This window comes from Gouania willdenowi, chromosome 2 (assembly GCF_900634775.1).
Source record: "Gouania willdenowi chromosome 2, fGouWil2.1, whole genome shotgun sequence".
NCBI lineage: Eukaryota > Metazoa > Chordata > Actinopteri > Blenniiformes > Gobiesocidae > Gouania > Gouania willdenowi.
The window spans coordinates 3,627,088-3,653,224 of NC_041045.1; the positions used below are offsets into that span (position 1 = coordinate 3,627,088).

General features: G+C 37.1%; 1 protein-coding gene across 9 annotated transcripts; it reads right to left on the reverse strand.

Moving 5' to 3' along the window:
• Nucleotides 1–181: 181 nt before the first annotated feature.
• LOC114478229 (cilia- and flagella-associated protein 47-like) lies at nt 182–25,165 on the reverse strand. Of its 9 annotated transcripts, XM_028471168.1 has the most exons (51): nt 25,076–25,165; nt 24,805–24,972; nt 23,467–23,624; nt 23,243–23,358; nt 22,999–23,137; nt 22,814–22,898; nt 22,604–22,741; nt 22,358–22,527; nt 21,631–21,710; nt 21,293–21,522; nt 21,022–21,205; nt 19,892–20,108; nt 19,668–19,820; nt 19,386–19,569; nt 19,191–19,296; nt 18,023–18,239; nt 17,692–17,939; nt 17,473–17,603; nt 15,749–15,871; nt 15,528–15,659; nt 15,369–15,446; nt 14,028–14,175; nt 13,866–13,948; nt 12,975–13,173; nt 12,748–12,824; nt 12,464–12,665; nt 12,063–12,273; nt 11,878–11,995; nt 11,599–11,702; nt 10,603–10,703; nt 10,406–10,519; nt 10,115–10,331; nt 9,999–10,025; nt 9,774–9,911; nt 8,830–8,911; nt 8,646–8,741; nt 7,948–8,134; nt 7,514–7,632; nt 5,900–6,016; nt 5,533–5,667; nt 5,323–5,435; nt 4,824–4,974; nt 4,592–4,680; nt 4,342–4,404; nt 3,481–3,515; nt 3,251–3,387; nt 2,954–3,056; nt 2,045–2,256; nt 1,762–1,894; nt 1,535–1,650; nt 182–845 (listed from the first exon to the last, which is right to left on the reverse strand). In XM_028471168.1, the coding sequence occupies exons 2-51, from the start codon at nt 24,946–24,948 to the stop codon at nt 828–830; spliced, it is 6,678 nt and encodes a 2,225-aa protein (XP_028326969.1). In that variant the 5' UTR covers nt 24,949–24,972; nt 25,076–25,165; the 3' UTR covers nt 182–827. The 9 variants fall into 9 exon arrangements, with proteins under 9 accessions (XP_028326969.1, XP_028326997.1, XP_028327030.1 ...); XM_028471196.1 differs by having other exon boundaries at nt 19,191–19,287; nt 24,805–25,123; XM_028471229.1 differs by having other exon boundaries at nt 7,514–7,611; nt 13,866–13,945; nt 24,805–25,123.
• Between the last annotated feature and the right edge of the window lie 972 nt (nt 25,166–26,137).

Below are 26,137 nucleotides of genomic sequence, written 5' to 3' on the forward strand. Positions count from 1 at the left end.
GGAATTATTATCGCAATTACACTCAATTAATCTGACACACACTACGTTTTGGATTCTTCTGACCACTTTCATTTATTTTATTGGAAATTTAAAACATGTCAATGTCTTAGCTCTAACCATAAAACATAATAGCAGGACCGTTGGAAACCAGGCTTTGATATTAACGATAGACTTGAAAGCATTATGAGTCTCTGGGACGTATATTACAGCACAGTCCTTGGAAATTAAAAAAGGGCTTAAACAGCAAAAATCAGTCAGTGGTGTCAAACATATAGCCCAAAAACTATCTAAAATGCAAAATATAAAGTTCTAATTCTGTGACATAACGTAAACACGGGTTTCTTGGTGGACTGTGATTTATAAAAGGGGAAGGGTGTGTGCACGGAATTATAAATCAGAATACATATTTTTTGGTGCAGTACGTACACTTTGAATATGGATCCTATGCAATGTTTTATAAATGAGGCACCTGAATGCTAAACCTGTAACAACATGACTGATTTGCAGTTGTTTCACTGGAGAATACACTGAAGACAAGTTAATTCCTGTCCAAAGACCTCAAGCCTGTTTAGAAATATGTCACCTGTACCACAGAGTCCGCTCTGGGAAAGTTTCAGTTAATTCTGAAACTGAAATTTATTCATTCTCCTGAGAAAATTCTGTGAAAAGAAGTGGAAAAACATGAGGTAAGAGAAATTTCCAATCAATCAGAATGCATTCAGAAGTAAGTCAGCCCCAGTCCTCTTTAGCCAGCAGAAACTGAACTCCCAGTACATGTTCATTTTTCCAGTTCTAGGGCGTCGTGGCCACACTCACTGATACTGGTGTCAGTTTGTCGACATCGTCTGTGTGGAAAGCCAAAAACAACAAAGAAAAATGTTCAAGTTCAGCTAAACATACACACACACACCAAGATGTTAGGATGCAAATGTTTTTGAAATAATTTTTGACTTTATCACTTTAAGATGCATTCTTTTTGTATGAAAAGCACTTTTATAAATAAATATTGATTGACTGATTAGTCTATTTTTGTGTTTTCCTATTTATTTATTTATGTTTTATTGATTTTTTTAACTTAAAAATAAATACATGAATAAAATAACTATCTTTACCTTCCTATTTGTATGCTTGTGCATACCGGTACTAACCATATCAACAGAAACCTGTTGTGTTATGCATTGTCACAGGGAAGAAGACAAAACTTAAAAAAAAAAAAAAAATCATAAATTTCAATCTTTTTTTGATGAGTATCACTTAAAGCACTGCACCCAAGTGGCTGACTTATCAGTGGTGTGTGTAGTGTTAATGAAAGATAAAAAGGCAAAGTGAAGTTTTACATTTTTACAGATTCAATCGACAAACAAAAAGGTATAAATCTCAATATAAACTATAAAATATTTAGAGTTTTCTAGGCATGCCAGTTACATGAGCTCTAGCTCCAGATTCCTTTTCTAAATTTCCTGGATGACTTCGGACTCTCATGTGTATTTAATATTCTACTTCATATTATGGCTACTTGGTTTCAGACTTTTACCTGTGGGATGACACGTGCCTCTAACAGGTAGACCCTGGTATCAAACCAGGAACTAAGGACCACCTTGCACTCAAATGTGCCCAACGTATTTGCCTGGAACCGCAAAGGGACGTCGACTGAGCCACAGTCGATTTGAGAAAAGAAGCAAAACAAATGGTGATTACACAGGATCCACAAAGGAACATAAAAACAAGATGAACTTCTTGAATCAGAAACATTCACTTCACCTGCAGAACTCTCCGTTAGTGCGTGAGCGTTGTTTTGTATTGGGATTGTGACCGTGCTGGGCAAGGTGAAATATTGTGGCAAAGACACTTCGACATCGTATTCCACCTTTTTAAACGCAACACCTTCCAAAAGCTGGATCACACAGGAGACAAAACAACACATTTACAACAATAGAAGCCATCAAGTTAAAGGGAAAGCAATCATGTCTGCTGAACTAAGAGGGATTTCTCCAGCATTTGTGCTGCATAAACATAGACACTCATCTCCACACAATGTGTGTACCATTTGTCTGCGGAGCTTCTGCCAGGCTGTTGTCGCTCTAACGCTGCTGCTATGCAAAGTGCGCGTCAGCATGCGTCGGCCGTGTTCCTCTGCACTCATGCGCTGCTGACCCCACACAGCGAGAGCTTCCTCCCACTGCAGATTGACGCCGGGCACTCTAAAGACTTCTTCACAAACCTGTCCCAGTTGGCACTGTAGACATATGGCTCTGTCTGTTGGTGCACAATCACAACAAATATAATAGATGAACATCACTACTCTGTCTACTTTCAACAACAACAAAATAAACCATTGACGAGCACTCATTAACAACAATACATCCAAGCGATACAGAACAAAAAAAAACCAAAATGGCCAACACTAATGTCAGATGTTAGCTAATAAACTGAAATAATTCAAATTATTGTTTTAGCAAGGCTCCTTTGTCTATTTCAATTCAATCTTCCAGTCCTAACTTTTTTGACAAGGTGCAACATTAATATTATTCAATATATCAAAGAGCAGATATATTTCCGTATGCATGCGGGTCTATTTGACATCTATGTGACAAATGGGAGTCAGAAATAAATCCTTAAATTACTTATGATACTTGTTTACTTTATTTGCAACATTTGTAATTATTCAAATTAAAAGCACACAGGTGATTAATATTTATCTAATGTGGTAGTTTTTTAGAGGCAGCTCAGAATATTTTTCTGTCATGTGAAAGATTATAGTACTTGGTTTTAAAATATAACACTGCAGGAATTTCAAAGTAATAGGAAACTATTAAAAGCTGTTAAAATGTAATTATGAGGCATTAATGAAAAGACGATCTTTTCATTGAAGTCCTGAAGTACTGAAGTCCTACTTTAAAGTACGCAGTCACATTCTCACTTATTTAGAACATTGATATGGTAGAAGTCCTACTTGAGTTCTTGGCAGGGAACTCGATAGTGCTCGGGTTTGCACTGAGAGGAGATGGAAGAGGCAGCTCTGACGTGGCTTTAATCATATACACCATATCTCCCACCTAAACAGACACACAATGATTGAGAAATATGTCATATTCAAGATATAATTGTATTAGCAATGTTTAATTCTTCCCGATACAAACAAGTTAATACATATGGCTTGAAAGGTACATACATAAGTCCATTACAATATTAACAATACTGTATGTTTTTGTTACACACACATTAATTCACTCACAGCTACTGTATCTACCTGAGGGCAAACCAGCAGCACAGAGCAGTATTTGGTTCCTGGATAGAATGGCATGTAGTTGATTCCAAGAGTGTCTGCTTGACCAGGCCCGAGACAAACAGTCCTCAGTTTACTCAGGAACTCACAGTCCTCTTTGTCTATAGTTACAAGACAAATGTAGTTTAACAATATTGAACATTAGCTACTCATGTTGACTTAGTGTGGAAGCTGCTTCCCACCTGGTAACTCACCTGCACAGATATTATCTGAAGGGATTATCTCTGTTCTGAAAAGGAAACAGAAGTAAACAAGTCTATGAAACTACATTTCTGGTAATATGCTCTGTCAATCATGACTCTGCGTTCATCGTACACTACTGAACAAATATTAGTATGTTTTCTGCTTTCAAAACAACAAACTGCCAAAAAAAAAAACTGCAACTGTAGCTGGAGACAATACGTTTTTATCAGATTTTAAAATGTATGCCTCGTAGATTAATAAATTAAGGATCATTTGATGTAAAAGGTTTGTCACTCAAAAGTTTATTTTGAGCTCCACTGTAAACACTCGATTTTGCCCAATGCATTGTGGGATGTGGAGTTCTGTAGATGCATTACATTCTTACTGGGATTTCTTGTGTTTGCCACCAAAAACTCTGCCAAAGTGACTTCCAAACACATTTCTGTTTTTTTACAGGCTGAAAGTTGTTGCAAAAAAAAAAAAAAAAAAAAAAAAAAGGTGGATGTTTAATTTGACAGAAAGATCTGAATCCGGCCAAAACTGAATTTCTGGTGAGGTGATATTACAGGCAATATTAGCCATTCCAATCACTGTCTGGCAAAGAAACAAGAAATCACTGTAAGAATGAATGGAGTAAAAACACTTCTATGCATCCCTCACAGGACTCCACCTCCCACAATGCAATTTTCTATAAATGTCCATAAATACATGTTTACAATGGAGATCAAAAGACATTTTTGAGAATTTTAACCTTTTACATTTTTTTTTCCGAGCATATAATCTTTGATTTTAAAAAAAACTAAACATTAACATTGTAAGTTTGTAGTCGAAGAGCATGTTTTGCATGCAGAATAACAACATGTAGGTCTTACTTGGCCTGTTGGACAATGCTATCAGGCTCCAGTGGGTTGGATGTAGACTCCACCAGTACCACCCTAAAGTCAAACACACACACATAAACACATTAGAGAATACTGCATTCCTTCCTTTTAGTGAAAATCTACATTATTTAATAAAAAAAATAAATGTTTGCCTTCGGACTGTTGGCCAGGACAATTTATCGGTCATTTGTGGAACCATTAGAATAAAAACAAAACAATGCAAATCATTTCAGTTTCCCACCTGAAAGTAGCCTCTTCATTAAAGGTGTTACTTATTGGAAGCTGAATCGTTTGTAGTTGGTAGCACGGGGATTTGCACTTCAAGGTTTTCTGAACAAAAACAAGAAAAAAAAAAAAAAATAAACACTGAGGCTGAGATTCTGGCTTTTACAAACTTTACACAGCTGAAGTCAAACTTTGCATATTATTTTGAGGTGGATTGTGAGTTCAGCCCCTCAGTGTATTACACTTACTGTGGGTTTGATATGATTCACATCTGTTTTCAAATTGAAGGCGAGTGTGGCACAGCGGTGGACAAAAGCAAGGCTGGAGATGAGCAAAAGAGTCGCTTCCTTGGGCTGCAGGAAGGAGCAGCGGAAGTTAACTGTGACTTCTGACGTTGATCTGTAAAAACAAAGCACTAGTTTCTAATTGATCTTTGAAAAGATTCAATAAGTCTAACATTATGGCCCTGTACAAGTGTGTTGGATTGCAAGAATAGTGAATAGAAAGATATAGTGAGTATTAAGTAGCTAGTTAGCGTAGCATAAATTTGGAGGTTTGTTAGTATAGACTGTGCATGTAATAACTGCTCTAAAAGCCCCGTCCATGATCAAGGATTTTTTTTTTTTAATTTCCAGCTGAGACGGAGTCAGCCAAAACCTTTGAAATCAATGTAAATAAATGACATTCTGTTGGCTTTGGTTTGATCAACTTTTTGATGTTTATAATATCAGAGTGTGCTGTGCATACTTGGGAGTGATCTTGACTGTAGCTCCATCAGGGAGGGAGAAAAGATGAGCGTCCACGCCGAAAATCAACGCATGGTACCCGACGGGCTTGGAGGACGGGTTTTTTAGACGCACCTGTAAGTTCAGACAGAAATGTTCGATCCTTTCTTTTCAGTGTGTTTTCTCTTTGAAATTTACCTGTGTGATCTAAGTATTGCTGAATGTGTCCTACCTTCTTGCTGAGAGTGCTGTGGAGGCCTCCTGATAGGCTAATGCTGTCTATGGGCAGATACTGGGGCAGCCTCTCATATAGATGTGCACAGAGGATTAGGATTTGCACTGGATTGGGGTCCGACAGGTCTGTGGGCTAATCACGACACACACAATCAGCAATGGAGATACAACGAGGTTGGTTTTAGTGACCACAATAAAGCAGTGACATTAAATATATCAGTTTAATTTTATCTTACTTAATTTGAATTAAATCACCCATTGAACATATCATGGCAATGTCTGGTGATGGTGATGAAGTACCATAAACTAATCCCTGTTATTCATCAGTCTGTGAGACACCACAGATCATCTTCCACTGTATTTACCTGGATATTAATGTTGAGACCAAGAGCAGTTAAGGCCTGAGTCACAATGATGTTATTGTGTAGGATTTTCTCCAGAGAGCTGGCTGTGGTGTACATCCTCTGGAAGTGGCTTTCAATCTAATGCAGAATGTGACACATTAGACAGCATTTAAAGACAAGAACAAAGCCTTAGTAATAATATATGTTACAGTCCATTATATCCACACAACAGGGCTTTGTAAAACAAAACTCTGATTCAGAACTAAATGTATCATCATCACATCAATATATTACTGCAACTAAGGATGGTCTTAAGCAGTGTTTTTTAACCTTGGGGTTGTGAGTCCATGTTGGGTCGCCTTGAAATAAAATGGGGTCGCGTGCCATGTCTAGTAATTTAAAAAAAAAAATTACAATTTATTTTTTAATTGAAAAAAAAAAAACATTCTTTTTCAAATTAACATCACACACAAAATCAAACTACCGCATTCTCTAGGGACATCCTGCGTGACGTCACGCCATTTGGACGATCTACAAGTATTCGATATCACACCGGACCAATGGTGTGCTGTTGAATGCAATCATATTCGTGATCCTACTAAAGGAACATCTTTATACCGTATCCCAAAAGAAACAAAACGGAGAAGCAAGTGGCTGGTGGAAATAAACAGGCAAAACCCTGATGGTGGTGTTTGGCGTCGAACTCAACACACACGGCTTTACAGTCTTAATTTTGGATCAGGTCATTGGTCCCCTCGAAGGCTAAAGGAATGATTTCTCTGTGAGTTCGGGATTTAATGTTATAAATTCACTGTTACCATAGAAATCCGCAATGTTTGCGTGCAGTATCAAAAATTCAACATAGCGTTAGCCGGACACATCAGGCTCCCAATTTTACCATTTTTTTATTTTTTTTATTATTTAAACATAAAATCAATTGTTAATCAAACGTTTAGCTGTCACCCTTTATGATAAAAAGATTGTGCATTTTGTCACAGTTCTAACGGTGTATGGTTGACTACTTTTCCTTTTAATTTTTTTTGTAGCAGTGAAAAAAAACCCTACCAACATTAGCTAGAAACAGAATAAAAAGCAGAGAAGAGAGACGTGGAACAGATCAGTTAGCTACAGAGTCACTACCTGTAAGTCAGTTTATGTTTTGGTCATTGATATTTCTGTTCAGAAAAGGAAATTGAAAAACAAAATACGAGTGGTTATTTGAATTCCATTTTTCAAATTCAAGGCATATTTCTTCATCAGGGTAAAAAAGGGATGAACAAACAAAAAATTTTGATTCTAAAACCAAAAGTCCTTCATCTTCCTCTTGTAATTAGCTTTTTCGGATGATAAACAGTGCGACGACATGACGTTCCGCTCAGTCATTGACTCTCAAAATGGCTCACACTCGGGGTCACGTGGCTGGGAGGTCCCTATACTTTTTCAGGAATAAATCTAGTTCAAATTAAATGCAGTATAGAAATAATTGAGTGGGCATTTTGTCACAAACAAAATCTAATTCTAGAAAAAAAAAAACAGTCTCTGGGGTCGGAAGAAATTTGTGATATCAAAATAGGGTCACAACACCAAAAAGGTTGGAAATCTTTGGTCTAAGGACACACACACACATACACACACCAGATAAGGGCAGTAGGCAGCAAGCAGAGCAGCGAGCACGAGTCCATCAGTCAAGTCCAAGTCAAAGTTCACTATCCAGCGTGCTGCGGGGACGCCACCTGTAGACCAGCAGAGAATAACTGGAAATATTACTTTTACTTGTCATAGGAATCTGTGACAAACAGCTGCAGTTGCCAGTTTGGGACAAACAATGTCATGTGGTTAATGAGAAATCCAAGTATTGTGAAATACACAAAGAAGTTTGTTTCTGTGGTCTAAAAATGTAGTGCACTAAAAAAAAAAAAAAAAAGTGGCAATAGATTTCACTGTAAAAGTCTAAATAATTCTGGGCAGCTTAAAGTTTTAGTTCGCAACACACACACATATATTTATATATATAAATATATATAAAGTAGCTTCAATTTAAAGATGTATCTTTGGTGTAAATGAACTACCTGCTTCCCATACGGTCTTCCTCATGCTTTGATAGTGCACGTTGAGCCATGAAAGCAACTGGAGCTCTTGGAGTGAATAGATGTTACTAGTAAGGGGCTGTGAAGTGATTGGAAGGTTCCCATCTGAATCCTTGTGGTCCAACGTTGGGTTTGTACTTGTCTCGGACACGCGACACAACACCAGAACCTGAGCATGTGAACATTTGGATTGACTGTTTCTGACAGCAGCTGCTGCTAACAAGTAGAGCTAAGCATAGCACATGCATCTGGCATGCAACCTTTAGTAACAAACCAATATACAGCAATATTTGTTAAAAAAAAAATCTTGTAAAAAACGAATGTCAATGTTTTAAATATTAAATCTATGTGTTACATTTTAATCTAAATGTAAATCTTAATGTTAAACCTAAATTTAAATGTAAATCTTAAATATTAAACCTTAATGTTAAACGTTAAATCTAAATGTCACAGGTGAAACTAAATATTTAGCTAATAAGCAAATTCACTGGAAGTGCCAAAATAAAAGCTCATTGACGCCAACGAGCGCTATCGCAAAAGTAACAAAGAAATTCGTGTTTTTTTAATTGTGGTTTGTTGCCGAGTGTTGCAGAAAGTTGTTGTTTATTTTAGCATGTGCATCTTTACAATCAGCGCCCCATACATGCAAAACGAATGCAACTATAACAGAATCATTTTACCTTGTATATTTGAAGAAGCACATCAGTCCAGGACCGTTTGCTTAAAGACTCATAGTCCAAACAGTCGTAATCCAAAGCATGCTTTGCATCCTTGGACTAATAAGAACATGGAAAATAAGTTTTGCAAAAGCATGAAAAAAGTTAGTCACAAAGGTAAAAAAGTGGATATTTTATGTGTCTTTACCTGCAGGGAGCGCCAGTGTTCAAACTCAAGCACGTCGAGCAGGTACTCTGGTCTGATGTGACAAAGGAGGGCACCTTGCACGCTGAGGACAAAAACGTATTAAATCCCCAATTCACCAAGTTAATGAATATTTGTGTTTATTTGGTCCTGTGGTAGATCACATGCATTGATTAACATGACGTCATCAATCATCCGTATTCAATTACAATTTAATTACGATTACAGTCAGTGACCGTCACTTTTTCAGATAAAATTAAATTACATTTATTGTTTTCTCCCTGAAAGTAAATTACAATTATTTTCTCAATCACTAAAGTTCAATTACAATTTAACTATAGTGCTTAAAAACAGTCCACATGGGACCAAAGTGCCTTACTGACGATCTCATGTATGTATTTTGGTATGCATGTTCACTTACAGGCCTGTTGTGATGATTGTATGTGCTTTTGTGCTTGTATGCTATTGTTTTAGCATCTTTACATTTACATTTTAGTGCATTGATGATAATGTCATATGTAAAAGCCCAAATAGAGACAAGAGATCGAATTTAGCAATAGTTATAAACTCTTTGGATAAATCATCAGGTACATTCACAGTATTGTTACTCTGTGTATTGTCCCTATTTAAATAAACTATTATATCCTTACTCTACACACTACATTACAATTAAATTGAGATTACAACAAAAAAATAATTTTGCAATTACGATAAAAATTATAAATTTGTCACAATTGTAATGATCAATTATGCCTATTACAATTTTAATCAACCCCAACCCTGACATGCACACACCATGACAAGGTAATGCCATGTACGTTACATTTGCACTTTATTAACCAAGTCTTTAAAGTGTCATTTCTTTTACTTCTTAATCAAATCTGTGTTTCACATCATAAAGACTCATTTAAAGGGATGGTGTGTGTTCATGTGTGCGTGAATCCTGCCTGAGGAAGGTCAGCATTGCTTCGTGTTGCTGCAGCAGCTCGTTTGTGCGGCGATCCAAGTCAGCGGAGAAGTTCTGACAGCGGGCGATACCGGGAATCTGTATACCAGTCAGGTGATGCAGCATGTCCACCACAGACCTACACAACAACACTTGGCTGTCTTACACAGGTGCAAACTCAGCAAGTATACATTGTGCTTATCAGGTAAGATGTTATGTTTCGTACCTTGCATTTTTATTCAGGCCGTTGACTCTGCATAAAAAGGAAAACGTGACACAATTAGAGATTCTTAAGCATTAGCCTGCGTCAGACACAAGGAAGATAAGAGAAATGCTCATTACTTTCTAAGTGTATGTGGTATAGTAATGAGGTGTGGTCCACCTGGCCATCCAAAAAGGCTAAACCACCTCTCCATAGACACTAGTACACTTTGATGGTAACGTCCTTCCTCCGTGTTGGCAGCAGGGAATTGTGGGTAGCCCAGAACATTTGGAAGAAGTCGATTATTTGTGTCCTCTGCGTCCGTGCTTACTTTTTCACTTTCACTGTCAGTGGAGCCTAAGAAAGTCAAATCACAGAATTCTATTAAAAATAACCCCCCATAATGCACACATTCTGTATATTTTCCAGACCAGAAGTACTATTTGTCGAGCTTTTCATTTCAAATACAGATGAGGATGTGGCTGAGGCAGAGGCATGAAATGGTGTGTGACATCGCAGGAGGAGAGCGCCAACATCTGTGAGCCCTAAAATACAAACGTCAGTTATAAACAGGTAATAATGAGCTAACTTGTATTCATGTTTTTAGTTTTATCTACTGTTAAACCACCTTTCTCAAGAACGATCTGTTGCTCGGAGTAGTGCAGCGCCATGTAGGGCCACACTGATAATAAACAGTTGTCAGTGATTGCACACAGCTTTGCTTTAAACCTAGGGAAAAACATAAAAACACAAAAACAAGGATGTGAAAACATGCAATTAATTAATCCTGGGTTTTTGAAATTCCCGCTGCACAGCTTTTCAAATATTATCAACAAAAAAGTCATGTCACACAACAACACTGCAGTCAAAAGCTTGCTTTTTCCTGTAAATTCAGAAAATGAGACATTTAAACTAACTTGATAAATACTTTACCACCGTGTGTTTCAACCTTCTGTAGCAACACATTTCACACTGCCATTTAAAAGCTTACTACAGCACATACAATGACAAAATAAGTATTAACCTATTTATCAAACCGTGTGAAACCTGTTTAGAATGAACACAAAGCAAATATCCTAAATGAAATGTTTTGTTGGTCCTCAACTTTTTTTGATCATTAAAAAACCCAATAAAACAACACGTTTTGTTCACAAATTCCAAAACAATGCTTGGGTTTTAAAATTGTTTCTGAATGCTTGTCACACTCCCTGCTGACCAGGAAAGGTTTTTAAATGACACACATGTCCAACAATGCAAAGCTTTTGCTGTCAGAATATTTTTGTATCAATTGTTAATGTATGTTAAAAATAACCCTAGTGTTTGTATTTAGGAGGTGCTGTTCTAAATTGTAGCAGTCATGTTTGGGGATCAATTACTAACAATATTTATAATACCTTAAGGTTTAATTTATTTATACAACAGTTTTTCAGGAAATGTACTTGGATCCTCTTACATTTTTTGACTATCAAGTGCCAGTCTTCTTCAGAGGCTAGTATATTCATAACGTTACAAAATAATTATCACGTTACGATACGATAGGCGATAATGATTTTGCGATAACGACATTCTAACATCTCAAAATATCTTGTTGCACGGTATATTGTTGCACCTTTAATAATGTTACCTGTTGTTAAGGTGATCAGTGAAGGTGATGGTTGTCCACAGAGACATGGGGACGTCCAAGCAGAACGTCACATTGCAGAGCAGAGAAGTGTCACTGGGCTTCTGCTGACAATTTAAAGAAAGAAAAAAAATTGAAATTTTGTGTTCTAATCACTCCTTCAGGCAAATGTTTTCATAAAATACCAAAACGATATTTTGGTATTTTAAGTGGTGGCTCTCTTTTGGTAAGCAGAACTGGCGCTCAATGCTATTGTGAGCTTGTCAGAATATAGGACTGTACCTCTTCCTGGTCCTGAGCAGGGATGGTGTTTCCCTGAGGAAAGACAACGAAAACTGGATTTATTTTGGTGCCGTCTGTCATTTCCACTTCGTCCACTTCAGCTGAGACACTTGTTCCTCTGCAAATGTATAAAAAAATTACATAATTCATAACATATCTGCAGCTGTAAGTACACAAAATCCAACCTTGAATATCCAGCAGCCATCAAAACCAGGGAGGCCTTGATGCTGGTATTCAGCGGTACTGGGGTGAGGAGGATATGAGGAGGATGGATGGTGATGCTCGGATGTTGTAGAGCCATGTTGATGGACAGCTCTCTGTAAAGATGGTCCTGTTTCTCTCCAATCTCCTCTCCCACATACAGAGGGATTATCAGCTGGGTCGCATCTTCAGAGGCTAAAAAAAATAAAAAAAATAAAGTGAAGCAGAATTGATTTGTAAACATGCAAAAAAAAGCCAGAATTAAGTATTGGAAGGTGAGGCAGGAGAATTTTCATAATTTGCAACACAAAAAACATTAATTTCCCAAGTAAATACTGTAGATCAATTTTTTCCACCTGTGTTTGTAAATTCAATCATTGCTCACCTGTTTTGACAGTGACCGATACAGTAATGGACTGGCCTGGACGTAGAATGCCTGAGGATGGAGAGGCTGTCCACGTCATCTGCTTTCTTCCATCCTGTGTTGGTGAGGCTTGTGTGTGGATGTCAAACCACCAGCTGATGTGATCACCAGTAATGAGTTTCCAGCACACGCTCTCTTCGTGCGCGGCTTTGAGGTCGACATTCTGCAGTAGTTGGAAAAAATTCATCAATTTAAAACTCGGAAGAAAAACTAAATCCAATGACAATTCATATATTTCTCATTACCTTTGTGTAGGTGTCATACTGTGGGTCTACACTGAACTGCAGATGGGAGGGAGACATTTCCAGTGGAGCACACAGAACTTCATCCAATTCAAACCCAACAAGGAAGAGACGGGCGTTACATTTACCTGCTTAGATCTCAATACACACACACACACGCACACACGCACACGCACACACACGCACACACACACACGCACCCATACACACGCCCACACACACACACACACCTGTAGCCTGCACAGAGGGCGTTTTATGTGCAACGGTGGTAACAGAGTAAGAAACAGACTTGGCCGTGTGTTTCCTGCTGCCCGCTGCTGGCGAGGAAGAGGTAGACGATGAGGAAGAAGCAGGTAACAGGGACTGAGTGGTAGAGAGGTATTTTACTCCATTAACAATGAGGGGTAGATCAAAGTTAAAGCTGGTAATCTGAAAGAGAAAACAACATACATGGATCATTGATTTTAATTTGATAAAACAGAACAATAACTATTAATTTAACCCTGCTATTCTTAAAGTGTAAATACACTCTAAAACCACTTATTTCCGCTGAATACATATCTGATCAATAAACTACATTACAGCATTCCTAATCAGAGTATTTAAATTTAGCGTTTTTAGTTATAAAATGTCAGAGTGAATGCCCTATATGGGTTACAAGCTGGCTATAGTATTATATATTCATATTTCTTTCTTTAATATTTTATTTATGTGTTATATGTCAATGACAAGAAACCTGGGGGTGTACTTACATTTTAATTACTTTTTATTAGTCTTTAATGCTGCTATGTACAATTTTTAATGAAATAAAGACAATGGTGTAGGCCTCGTAAATCAAACAAAAGTTTGTTTTGATCTCCACTGAAAACACTCCGTTTATTGACATGACTGGAGGAGATTTGAGCATGGCATTGTGGGATGTGGAGTTCCGTAGACGACGCATAGAAGTGTTTTGGTTTTATTCTTGCGTTTGCCCTAAAAAAACTCTGCCAAAGTGACTTGTTGGGGACAGAAAGTTGCAGCAAAACAATGGTGGATGTTTATTTTGGGGTTTACACAAAAAGCACACGGGGAATACCGGAGAACAAACAGCCAATTTACTAAGATTGACAAAATCTCACCTCAGTGGGCGAGAAGACAAGAGATAACTCCATTGTCTGGTATTCTCTGATCTCCACAACACTGAGTGCTGCTCTCCTCTCTGCTGAGAAAAATGTGAATGAGAAACTATCAAAACACCTGCTGCGATTCTGCCTGTTCTGTACCATCGTTTGTGTTCATACCTGTAGCCGGATGAGGGAGCCGGAGAGTGAAGTTTTCATGCTCAGACAGGTCAAAGGTGACCTGGGCTGGAGCTGATGATTGGTTTGTCAGTGTGAATGGTATAACACGCTGAGAACCAATATACACCCCGTGGAACTGGAAACGAGACTGAAAAGAGAGACAGAGAGGAAGCAAGTGCTGATATGAACACTCAGTTCTACATTTATTACAAATAATTTAAAGTAATTTTTCACTGGAAACCAAATTGTTTAATATTAGGGGTGTCCCGATACAACGCCTGCGATACGATACCAATGCTTCTGCCTTGAATAATGTCCGATACTTACATTTTATTGTCCTTTTTTGTAGTGTGGACTGTTTGAATAATATCACTTGATCAAGACTTTTTTTTTTTTAAACAGAGAACAATCGTCAGCAACATTAGGGATGAAAAAAAAAAAAAAGACTACTGTTAACGTGTAAAATGTATGTAACCCATCGGTTAATAACAAATAAGCATATTCTACAATAAAATAAAATGAATGGAAATTAAAAAATAACCTTAATAAATTCAATAAAAAAATTATATAAATTATATTGGAGATTTTAGATGCAGGCCGATATAATCTCATGCTCATTTTTTGCGGAAATGCTGATATACATATTAAAGGGTTCAAATAATCGGACTTTTTTCACCACAGCTGGTCCTGCCATGGACCTAAAAAAAAAAATATGTTTACATATGTATATATGCTTTATTTATTTGTATTCATTATTATTATTTTTTTTATATTTTGCACCTTATCTTTCTTTTGCACATTTTCTCTGTGTAGTCTTGCTCCTTTTTCTGCATGTGTATAATTATTGTCATTTATATGCCGCTCTTTGCTGTTGTAATTACCCCTTGAGGTTTATTACAGTATTTTCTGATTCTGATATTGGACTGATAGCCAATATTTTTATCGGATTATACTGTTTAAAACATTTACAAACATTAGAAGTAATATTAAGTCCAGTACTTTGGCAATTCAGGAAAACTTTACAGTGCAAAAGATAGAGGCTTTTCTATTGTTTTGATGTTCAATAATGCAGTAGAAGTCATTTGATTGGGGTCACTTTGCTTAACTATTGTTATAAGACCAGCTGACGGGCTTAGCCTGGAGTTTACTGTGTATTATAGTCATTCATTATAGTCTTTCAATTAATATAAAATAATGAATCCTTAATTAATGTAAATAATCAGTTTCAATAGTTTTCTTTTCCTTCCTTGATGCATCATTTTAGCTAATGATCATTAACAATAGACTGGTTTTAATTCTCAAAGGAAAAAAAAGGACCACAATGGCAAGAAAACCACTCACCACACTGATGTCTATATTTGGGGGCTCCACTGATCCTCCCACTCTGAGCTCAATGGACTTCATGTTTCTCAGAGCAATCTGCAATACAGATAGTTACTTACTGTGTGTTGAAGTCCATCACAGACTCAAGTCTTAGTCCGTTATACGAGTTCATCTAACCTCAATTCTGGCATCAAACTTGACCACACAGTCTGGGTTATAGATGATCTGTAGTGAGGCCTGCCCTCTGCTGGGCACAGTGCCTTCAGAGGGACTCACCACCATTCCCGGCACGGGGCACACATCTAAAACCTGGCTCAACATAAACATACACGCCATGAGTGCTTTTCTTGGTGGGAGAGATTAAGTGAAAACACATCTAATTGTGTGAAGAAGAGCACCTGGTAGTACGCATGGTTCTGCCCAGTGTTGTGTAACACTGCCGTCCTGACTGAAGGCATGTTGAGAGGCACTGATCTGAATACGATGTGTTTCTCAGCCAACTGAACTCTGGTGGCTCTAACCTGCAATCAGATCAGAAGATTTACACACACACACATTTGTCAACACCTTAGAAATGAGAGTCTTTTGACAGTTATGAGTGCCCTACAAAAAACGCAACACATCTCATACATAAAAGGTATTCTGGTCCAAAGCTGCAAAAGATAACTTTATTAGTCGAACAACAGGGACATTTTGGCCGTTACTGCAGCAGTTCAATACACAGAAATAAGACATGAGGAAAAAGCTATTGTAAAACAGCAAAGAAAGCTATAAAAACATAACCATAGCAGTTATCAAAGTTTAGCAGAGAAAGACCATGAATAAATAATAAAAACAGGAAAATAGAGCAAAGAAAATATACAAAGAAAGAAGCCAAGAAAAAGTGTATTTCTGTTTGAATATACACTTAATGTCTTCAGTAATCTTCAGGTTTACGTTTATTTTAAGGTACTTATTCAAAAGAATAAGTACCTTAAAACATCATTGATGATTTTCAGTAAAGCTCAGGTGGGTTTACCAAGGTATTTCAACCTTGTGGTCGTGACCCCTTGTCTGGTCGCCTGAAAAAAAAAATGTGGTCACCTGAAATGTCAAGCAATAACAAAATGAAAAAAAAAATACTTTCATCTAGAAATATTAAAAAGTCTTAAAATTACATAGTTCTATTTGGTTTTTTTAAAATACCTTTTATTTATTAATTCATCTATTTTGCACAATACAGTGCAGGAAGAGGAAAACAATAATTTATATTATTTTTCAAATGAAAACAACACAATCTTAATAAAATTTTGGGAACTAGTAAAAGTGAAAAAAGTGAAACAAATGTTTTGTTCGAGAGAAGTAAAGTACAACCTGAGGCAATAAAAATCTAAAAAAAAGTACTCTCGAACTACTCAAAAAAGTTGGTGTGTTAGTAGATGTGGAGCGGATATATGGAATGGTTTAGACGATAATATTAAAGTGTGTAAAAATTTGGTACAGTTCAAAAAATTTTTATAAAAATGACCTTCAAAAATAAATGAACCTTACGTACACAACCCTAAATGATAACGTACCTTTGTTACCTTTACTTTTATTTTGCCTTTTGTGTTTTTAATCTTGGTTTGTACAACCATAAACGCTAATACGTTATTAGTTATTCTAGTTCTCCAGTTTGCTTTTATGTATTTTATTTTGTAAAGACCACAAACAATAATATATTTATGTGTTATGCTTCTCAGTTTTATTTTTTTGGTTTTGTGGATATGAATTGTGTAAATACAGCACTATAAAATGAAGAAAGAGGGACAGGATTCTTTGAACTTCCGACTGCTCCTTTTGAGTGGCAACTTTGGATTATTTTCTCTCGGTAATCTTTGTTTTATTGATATGCATCTCAAATGAATTAAATAAATAATAAAAAATACTTTCAATTTCTGAAAAAAAAATCTAGTTAAAATAAAATGCAATATGAAAATACCTGAGATGGTTGCATATTGTCACTTTGTACAATAATACTGGCTATCATCAACATATTTAAATGCATTTTTTAAAAGATTAGAACCAGATTATGAATCAATGCTAGGATGAGGTATAGGCACTCCTTCCCATCAGTTGCGTGTCTACATTTTGATGAACAGACCTTAGCAACGCAGTGCAGGCGCTGCTTGTTTCCTTCATTGACGCAGAGGTCAAAGTCTCCCTCTGAGGGGGCGGAGAAAGAAGGATGCCACACCACCTCACAATCCAACTCCCTGTACGGCTCCACCACACCTGGGGGGAGGTTTTTTATCACGACACCGCTTCAGTTCAAGTGAACAATCAATATTTGAACTGAAGAACCAGAACTGGAGTATGTCACCTGTAGCTGGTCGAACAGAAAACAGGATGCCTCTCTCTGTTAGGACTGGTTGCCATGTGAACTCAGCTGGATGGTTAAACTGGTTACTCAGGGTTACAAAGCTCCTGTAGCCAGATGCAGCAAGCAAACCAGGGGTGGGCCAGAGTACGAGTAGGTCAGTGGAGAGTTTTAGGGTCAAAGGAACAACCTGGGCCTGCACCAGAATCTGACCACGGTGTTGCTTGTTGTTAATAGAATAGGAGAACGATCTGAAAAAAAAAAATTAAGTTAAATAACAAATGTAAAGAGTAAATCAAAGTCCTTATGGTGTATTTAACCGATTTCCACACACCTGCAGAAAGGGCCCAGCTTGTTGCTCTGAAACGTCAGGCACAAGGTGCTTTGAGAGTGTGGCGGCAAGACGTGCGAGAGGGGGGAGGAGCCTTGGAGCTCAGGAAGGTCCACATCCAGCTGCACCCACACGTGCACTGATAGAGGATTCATCACCAGCAGATTCCGAACACACAGCGACTGCACACACACGTCTCCAAAGTCCACATCTGAGGGACCTAATGGGTTAAAAGAACCTAAGAACTCTACACAACGCACAAAAAACATCTACAGATGTTCGTTGCTGGATATAATATTATATCTTGGGATTGTGAAGATATGTTATCAAAGCCGTTTGATTTGGTATCAGCCATATCAACCATCAATTCAAATTTGGAGCACATCTACTCAATGATGTATTGAGTACACGTTACTAGTAAAGTAAAAAGTGTTACTAGTACTACAAGTAAGCCTTATATGCTAATAAATAGGCGGGCAAAAGCAAATTCAGGCTTTTCGAGAATATAAAACCCAATTTTGTGGGTTAGGGTACTACAGTCTTAAAATGTTACTCGTAAAAACTCAAAGCGTCACTAGTACTACTAGGAACACAAAATTGTTTATTAGTAGCAATTTTGCTTTACTAGTTAGGCCCACTCGTGCACTAGTGCGCCAAATAGATAAACACAATGTTTGTTTACTAGTACACTCAAAATCTCACTAGTAGTACTAGTAGACTATTCATTTGCATTAGGTTTACTAGTACTACTAGTGAATCATTTGGCTTTACTAGTAATACTAGTAAATTACAAGTGAAGTAGGATGGATTATAACCAAATCCAGCTCCTTGATTGGTTGTAATATTTTCAAAAGCCAATAGCAAACCTGAATTTGCTTTTCCACGCCACTTTATTAGCATATAATGCTTACTTGTTTATTGACTAGTGACACTTATTCATCACTGGTAATGTCTACTTGCACACTATGAGCATAAATGTGATATCGGTGATATTAACCAAACAGTTTTGCCGTATCTCTGTAGTGTACATTTTTTTAAAGCCAAAGCTCAACATGCATGTATAAACCAGTAAATGCAACATGCAGCTTTTTTGTTTTATAAACTTAATATGACTTTGTCGATTTAGGTGCTATACAGGAAACATTGCGTGAAATAAACAGGAATGACCAACCAATGACAACTCTGTAGAGCTCCTGAGGCGTCAGAGTCCTGCTGCAGTCTGCCATCTCCTGGCAGGTGGAGGGAACTGCTTTCACTAACTCAGGAGTCTGCAAAGACTACAAAGAGTTAAAAACAGCAGACGAAGGTTTCCCTTTCATACTTTCGCTGACAGCACAATTTTAAATCCATGTGAGTGGATGCTAACCTGCTGACTGTTAGATATAGTCATTGGAGGTATGTTGTGTTGGTTGTCATGGACACCGTGTAAAAGTTTTGGCTTCGTTTCATCAATTCCACTGCTTTTTAAGTCAAGAAGGCTGAGTTTAGGTGGAACAAGTCCGTGAGCAGGAACGAGCCCGATGTTTACATCATCGTCTTTCTCTTCTCGTCTGAAAATCAGTGATGAAAATGTTCATGTTCTTCAAACACTGAAATTCAGCAGCAAACATTAGCATTAAGTTAATAATATTTTAAAAACAACCAGAACCTCTTATTGAGCCTTTGTCTGCGTGTATGTCCGAGTTGTTTCATGAAGTCGGCGTAAATCTGTTGATGGCTCTTTCTCTGCTTCTTCTCGTCTTCAGTGAAAGCATAGTCTATGTCCACGTAACAATATCGATTCACACCAGTAAATATAGTCCTGAGGCATGAATGTAAACACGTAAAATTAGTGACAAGCCTACGTTTGATCTAATATGTGTGTTTCTGTACCTGTACTGTCTGTGTGGAGAGGATGGCCTGATACTTAACGCTCTGTCATTGGGAAAAGCCAGGAACTCTTCCTCATCCTCTGCATTGGAAATCTTTGCCCTTTGGTGCCTGTGAAGCATGGTTTTGTCTGCACTGAGGACAGCAGCTCGAGAAATTCCTCTGCAGTGAGCCAGGTCAGAAAGTCTGACATGTGACGCCATTCTCTTGTAGCCGAACACTGTGACAATCATAGGGAGCACATAAGGACAAAGTATAGGTACATCGATCAAAAATGACATTTTCCTTCCTGCAACCAACTTAAAGCTTTCTGAAACTCTTTCGTCTACAACTTTTTTGCTTTGTCATTACTCTCCTCCTGGTCTTCATCCTTCATCCTGGTCTGGATGATACAAGACATGACTTGCATGTCACCATATGAAATATCCCAACACCAAACAATACGATAAACATCTCAATATCAAAAATGACAAATTTCACATTTACAAGTACAAAATAGTGTGAAATACAATCCATTTCATTTCTTCAAACTAGCAAGAACAAGTAAATGGTAACTAACTGCAATTCAAGTACAATTATCAAAAACAAGTGGTGTGTTTATTAAATTGCCAGATGGCATTTTTCAAAAAAGTTAAATGTTTGCTTCTACAACAGATTCTGATAAGTTCCTAAATTAATTATTTTGAAAAGTAACCACATACATGTATAAAGTGCCCAACAATATGTTTTATGATAATGAAGTGAAATCAACTTCTCAGCTAAAATGAATTGAGGTAGTTTAACAAAGTCTGATGTCGTCCACGGACACCTAGTGGCTGGGCGTTTACGTGCTATGCATATATTACAGCAATTAAATGTTGTTTTTCATTTACAAAACAATTTAAAAAATTGATTTGTACATTTTTTAGGTCGATACGATAATCGCGCAGTGATACACCACGATACATTGCTGATTAGATTTTTTCTTACACCCTACCATACGATGCTATCTAGTTCACACATTCCCTTTCTAACACTTTGCACTCACTGATTTTCTTTCAAATCTTTGTGATTTATGATCTTTGTGAGCTTTAATAACATTAGTAGCTAAATGTTTAGCCTTTGACTCAAAGGTTTGGTCTCCTAATACTCACTTTGGCCCCCAGGTTGTGTTGTTCCACTTTCACAAACAGCTGATAAATGAAGTGTCACAGTATGGAAGTTGGACAGCTTGAGTTTAGTCAGATCCTCAGCAGAAATCACATAACCAAGGATATCAAGTTTCAAACACATCTGGAAGTTCCCCAGCTGCCGTGCTTTAAAGGACAAGATTACATCCTGGGAAACACAATAACAAGAGGAAAACAGTCTACTTTGTTGTTTGGTTTGATGGTACGAAACTAGGCAGAATCAATTTCCTCTTACTTGACATTGCCCGGGGTCGATGGTGCCTGTGGAAGGTTCGATGATGAAGTGAGCTAGTTTGCGAAAACTGAAGCTGACGGGAAGTTGAGAGCAGAGGTTCTTCAGAACGCACACATGGTCAGTATGTTGCCCGATCTTACAGCTGGGGAAATGAAATCTTTCAGAAGGCTGCAGCACCAAAGATACAGGCAGCCCGGAGCCAGACACAGCCATCTCAGCACTGCTTTTAGCTAAAGATGTGGAAAATTAATTGAAAGTATTTTAGCCATGATGCTTTAAGTTTAAATCAAAACAACTTTATGAGCGTGTAAAAAGCTCAAATTGTGAGTATTGAGTACCATGTTGACGATTGAATCCATTTTTGCTTCCAACACATTCAAAAAGCAGGAATAGACAGTAGTCCTGTCGGCTGGCTCTGCTGTAAACACATCACATAGTAACTTTTATACATACTAAAATCATATTCTTAGAGTGGGAAAAACAAGGAATTGCAAGCTTTTATTTGATTAAAGGTTCCAAACGTTGCACAAAACGTTAAAATGGATTAAATCTGGTGGTTTTATATTTAAAGAATAAAACTCCCAGACATCATCCAACTCAAAACTGTCCAAATACTATACATAGAAAGCAAAGGTTCAGCACCAAAAGGGTTGCGAAAAAGAGAAAGGGAATATAATTTAAGAGGAAAATACATTTCAAGGCGCAATATGCAAGAAGACTGAAAAGGAAGAGTATAACAGCAGCAGGTGTTAAATTATGGAACTGTCGAAAGGGTGAAATAAAACAGCACCAACATAAACCAAAAGCTTTTTAAATCATATATACCTAATGAAATGTATATCTTGTGATAGTACATTATAAATTTAAATATTGCCAATCTATATTTTGTATTATTTCAAATTAAATTGAAAAAATGTGTTTAGTAGTGTATATTGTAAAGTAAAATATTAATTGTCAATATGACAAGTCCATAATATTGACTGTTGTTTGTTCTGTTTTCTGAAGACTGTCGGAATAAAATTCAAATTCAAAGACAATCCTTTGAGAGACTTTAAAACAAAGTACCTTTTGCAGACGGGGCTGAAACGTACAGCTACCCTGACTGTACCGTAAGGCCTCAGTCTCCCCTGTTTAGGAAAACATGCCAAAACCTGGGATGTTTCAAAAGTAGCTGCGTCGCACCTCTTCATTCTTTGCAACAAGGTGGCGTTCGTGCTCTTCTGGAGGTCTGTTCCCTACAAACTCATCAAAGTCACTCTTGTTGTTTTCTACGCACAGCTAAACATTTAGTCTCTGGCGGATGTCACTCACCACTTCTGTCCCGGCAGCATCCTGCAAAAGGCAGACCCAGTCGCACGACTGGGGCGAGCTGTTTTTTAAAACCACCTCTTTAACGCATGAAGTCCCGAAGTAGAGAGGTCCAAACCACACAGAGGATAGTGGAGTCCCCTGAGAAAGGAGACAGTATTGCATCATCATAGACCAAAGAAAGTGCATGGTAATTTTAGGATTTCAGTTTACCTGTAGGTCAAAGACCTCAAGGTACTGGTCCACCATCTCTGCTCTGATACTGAGAACAACAGGAGGGCGGTTTTGTAGCTTCACCCTGGAAAACATTGTTTTTTTTTTTTTTTTTAAATTTGAACTCAACAAATTTCATCAGACATTCACATTTTGTTGAACAAACGTTATGAGGACCAACATACTCAGCTTTTTCATCGATGAGACAAAGTCTGTCTGCACATAGTTCCACTTTCAGCCACTGGGTAGAGCCAGCTGCTATAACTCCACTAAGGGGTGAAAGGCTGAGTGAAGAAGCTCCAGAGAACTGCACTTGAAAGGCACCTTTGAAGAAAAAACTCACACATTACATTTGTTCTTATGTAATTTAGGAATAAAGTTCTGCGCTAGGTCTTAAACAGCTGAACGTATTTAGTTGACTCAATTTACCTGATGCTGATCCTTCATTTGTTATAGGATGATCTTTTGTGATAATTTGTCCACTGGCGACAATACAGCCAAAGTCTAATATTGGGTCTATTAGGAGAGAACAAGTCCTGGGAATCCTAGAAAAGAGTGTTCAGTATTTGTAAAGTGTTACTGATACAGTGCCTTCTCTGTCATAAATTATTAGAATTGCTTTTTTCATTTTGTCTCATGTCCTGTAGCTTTACCCCAACAGTGGGATTTTCAACTTGTCCACGTCATCAACATGAATCACGAGGCAGTCTCTGACCTCAGACTCTTCCTGTGGAGTGAACTCCAGGACGCCAGACACAGACAAACCAGGAGCCACGCCCACAGCTGGACCTGATGCTGTGAACTTAAACAACTACAGGGAAAAAAAAATATATATATATATATAAATATAAAATCTAATAATAATAATCAAAAACTGACCTTGAAAATTGTACATTTATTTAATGTTTCAGCTGTATCTATTACACGCTTCAAAAATTAGATCATTCACACACACAACAATGGAATAACGCAATCCAATTGCATTAAGTCATGAAAATAACTCAAATATAATGTGTTGATGGATCGATAAAACAAAACAGAAGACATTTATTTCCCCTGTACAGAGGCCATAATTTAGTTAACATGAGATTATGATTTAATTTTGTTCCACCAAAAACAAATAGGTCCACAACTGGACGGGACAAGGCTATTGCCAGGCAACACTTAAACATTTCGTTTATTACAACGCCTAACATACAGCAGATTGATAAATACAGTAAAAAAAATTCCCACTGCTGTATAATATAGAAAGAGTGGAGAGATACTTTAAACGCAAGCGCAATGTGCCTGTGTTTTCCGCTAACGTGGGTTAGAATCCCACTTTTGACATATACATTTTTTCATTTTAACATAATTAACAAGGCAAATTCCCCTTTTATACAAACATACATACATTCAGACAATAATAAACATTTTAGGGGTTATGTTTTTGGTTAGGGCTAAAATAAAAGGAGTAGCGGCTAGCTAAAAAAAAAAAAAAAAAATACAGCTAAAATAATACAACTGACGGAACTTTAAGTCAAGTGGTGCACCTATCACGTGATCTAAACTGGCCAATGGGTGCTGCGTATAGAGTGGTCTATGGATATGTTTAACATATCCATAGCGACGGCCTATATTATATTAGCACTCGTGGAATGTCTCTTGTCCAATCAAATAACTCTTTCGGAACTAAATGTTGCATAAAGTCTGTTACTTAACCTAAAGAACCTAATACGGAACAGAAGCTTTATTTGGCAACCCTGTTTTAAATAGAACATCAATTTGAGGTCGGCCTTAAAACAACATAATATTACCGTTATAAAACTAACACATTTAAACAGTAGTTGAGCTATCAAGAAGAAGAAGAAGCTAAATGTAGCATATGAGGCTAATTTCTAGCAAGTTTAGGACGCTAATTTGGTAGTTATCATTAATTAAGTTATGTTTGCTTGATAAAACTTGTTTGGGGGCTACATTTTAGATTAAAAGTACACTTCAGTTGAGCTTACCTTCGACACAGGCTTCCCCATCCTTATTTTCCTGGATGTTTTCCCCACATTATGAGCAGTCACTGTTACCCGGTAAACTTGCCCGACGCTCACGTCGATGAACTCCACAAACGGAGGCTCAACTCGGACACTTGCTCCAGCCATGACGCCGCTCAACGTTACTGCTCACTTACACACGATAAATAACCACAAATATATACTTTTACTCACAGTGGCATGTGTTAATTACCCGAAAAGAAGCCTAAAATATTGTTATTTCGAACCGACATACCGATAGTATCACTAGGAGAGCAACGCTAGCCCAGTGACGTTGCCAGGCAACGGCCCAGGTGCGCTCGTTTTAATAGTCAGAGCAGCCCAGATGGATGACGTAGATTTTGCTTTCTCACTATTTACATCGTTTTGTGTCTAGTTTTATCAAATATAAAAGTCATCACATATTAATGCAGGAGCGCCAGCAGTTTTTAATCAATCTAACGCACCTATTATTCATGTAATTTAGTGTGTTAAGCTATTCCAGTAAAACACATTGCAGTTATAGTTACTCACTACTTGATCCAAAAAGTTACTGAGTTAATAACTGAATTATTCTATAATAAAAGTAACTCATTACCAAGGAAAGTAACTATTTGCGTAACTGTTAAAAAAAAAATTAAAAAATTGCTATGTTTATGAATTCAGATTTTTTAGATGAACATTTCCAATCAAACAAATGAATAAATTCAGCCATATTGTGCTACATTTTGAGGTCCCAGTTATGCACAATAGAATTAAGTTATTTTACCCTCCTAAACCAAGCCTTTTGTGATTTCATGACGAATATGACACAGCATTGTAATTGGAAAAAATAAAAATATATAAACACTAAAACTTTCCTGCTGTAATGCCAAAAACAAATAGATAAATAAATATTTAAACTACATGTTATGATGGATGATTGTTGGACAACAAGTCAAATTCCAAATTCAAAACCCATTGATACAATAATACAATATTAAAATGACTAAACCATCCAATGCAGAAAATTCAACATTCATTCCATTGAGAGCATTAAATCAGTCTCAGGTGTTTGGCAGGGGTCAATAATCGGACTGTAGAAATGATTTACATTATATTATTTCCCACAATAAACAAGATAAATCACGATAACAATGTTAAATTCAAAATTTTATTATTAATTTACAAGAATTAAAAGTATTTTGAAAAGGGGCTTATGCGTGTGTCTGGAAAAAACAAAACAAAATTATATTATAAAGAAATTCTATTTCATTTATTCAATAACAATGGGTTCAATAAATGCACTTAAATTTCCTTGATCTTTGGGAATTTGGGA

Bases quoted from the DNA above. Each gene is read 5' to 3' on its own strand.
- LOC114478229 (XM_028471168.1), bottom strand. From the start codon at position 24,948: ATGGCTGGAGCAAGTGTCCGAGTTGAGCCTCCGTTTGTGGAGTTCATC. The intron at 22,742-22,813 runs GTAAACTGAAAT...CTCCTTTCTCAG, and splicing joins TTGAGGTCTTTGACCTACAG to GGGACTCCACTATCCTCTGT. The intron at 18,240-19,190 runs GTTGGTCATTCC...TTAACCCATTAG, and splicing joins GCTCTACAGAGTTGTCATTG to GTCCCTCAGATGTGGACTTT.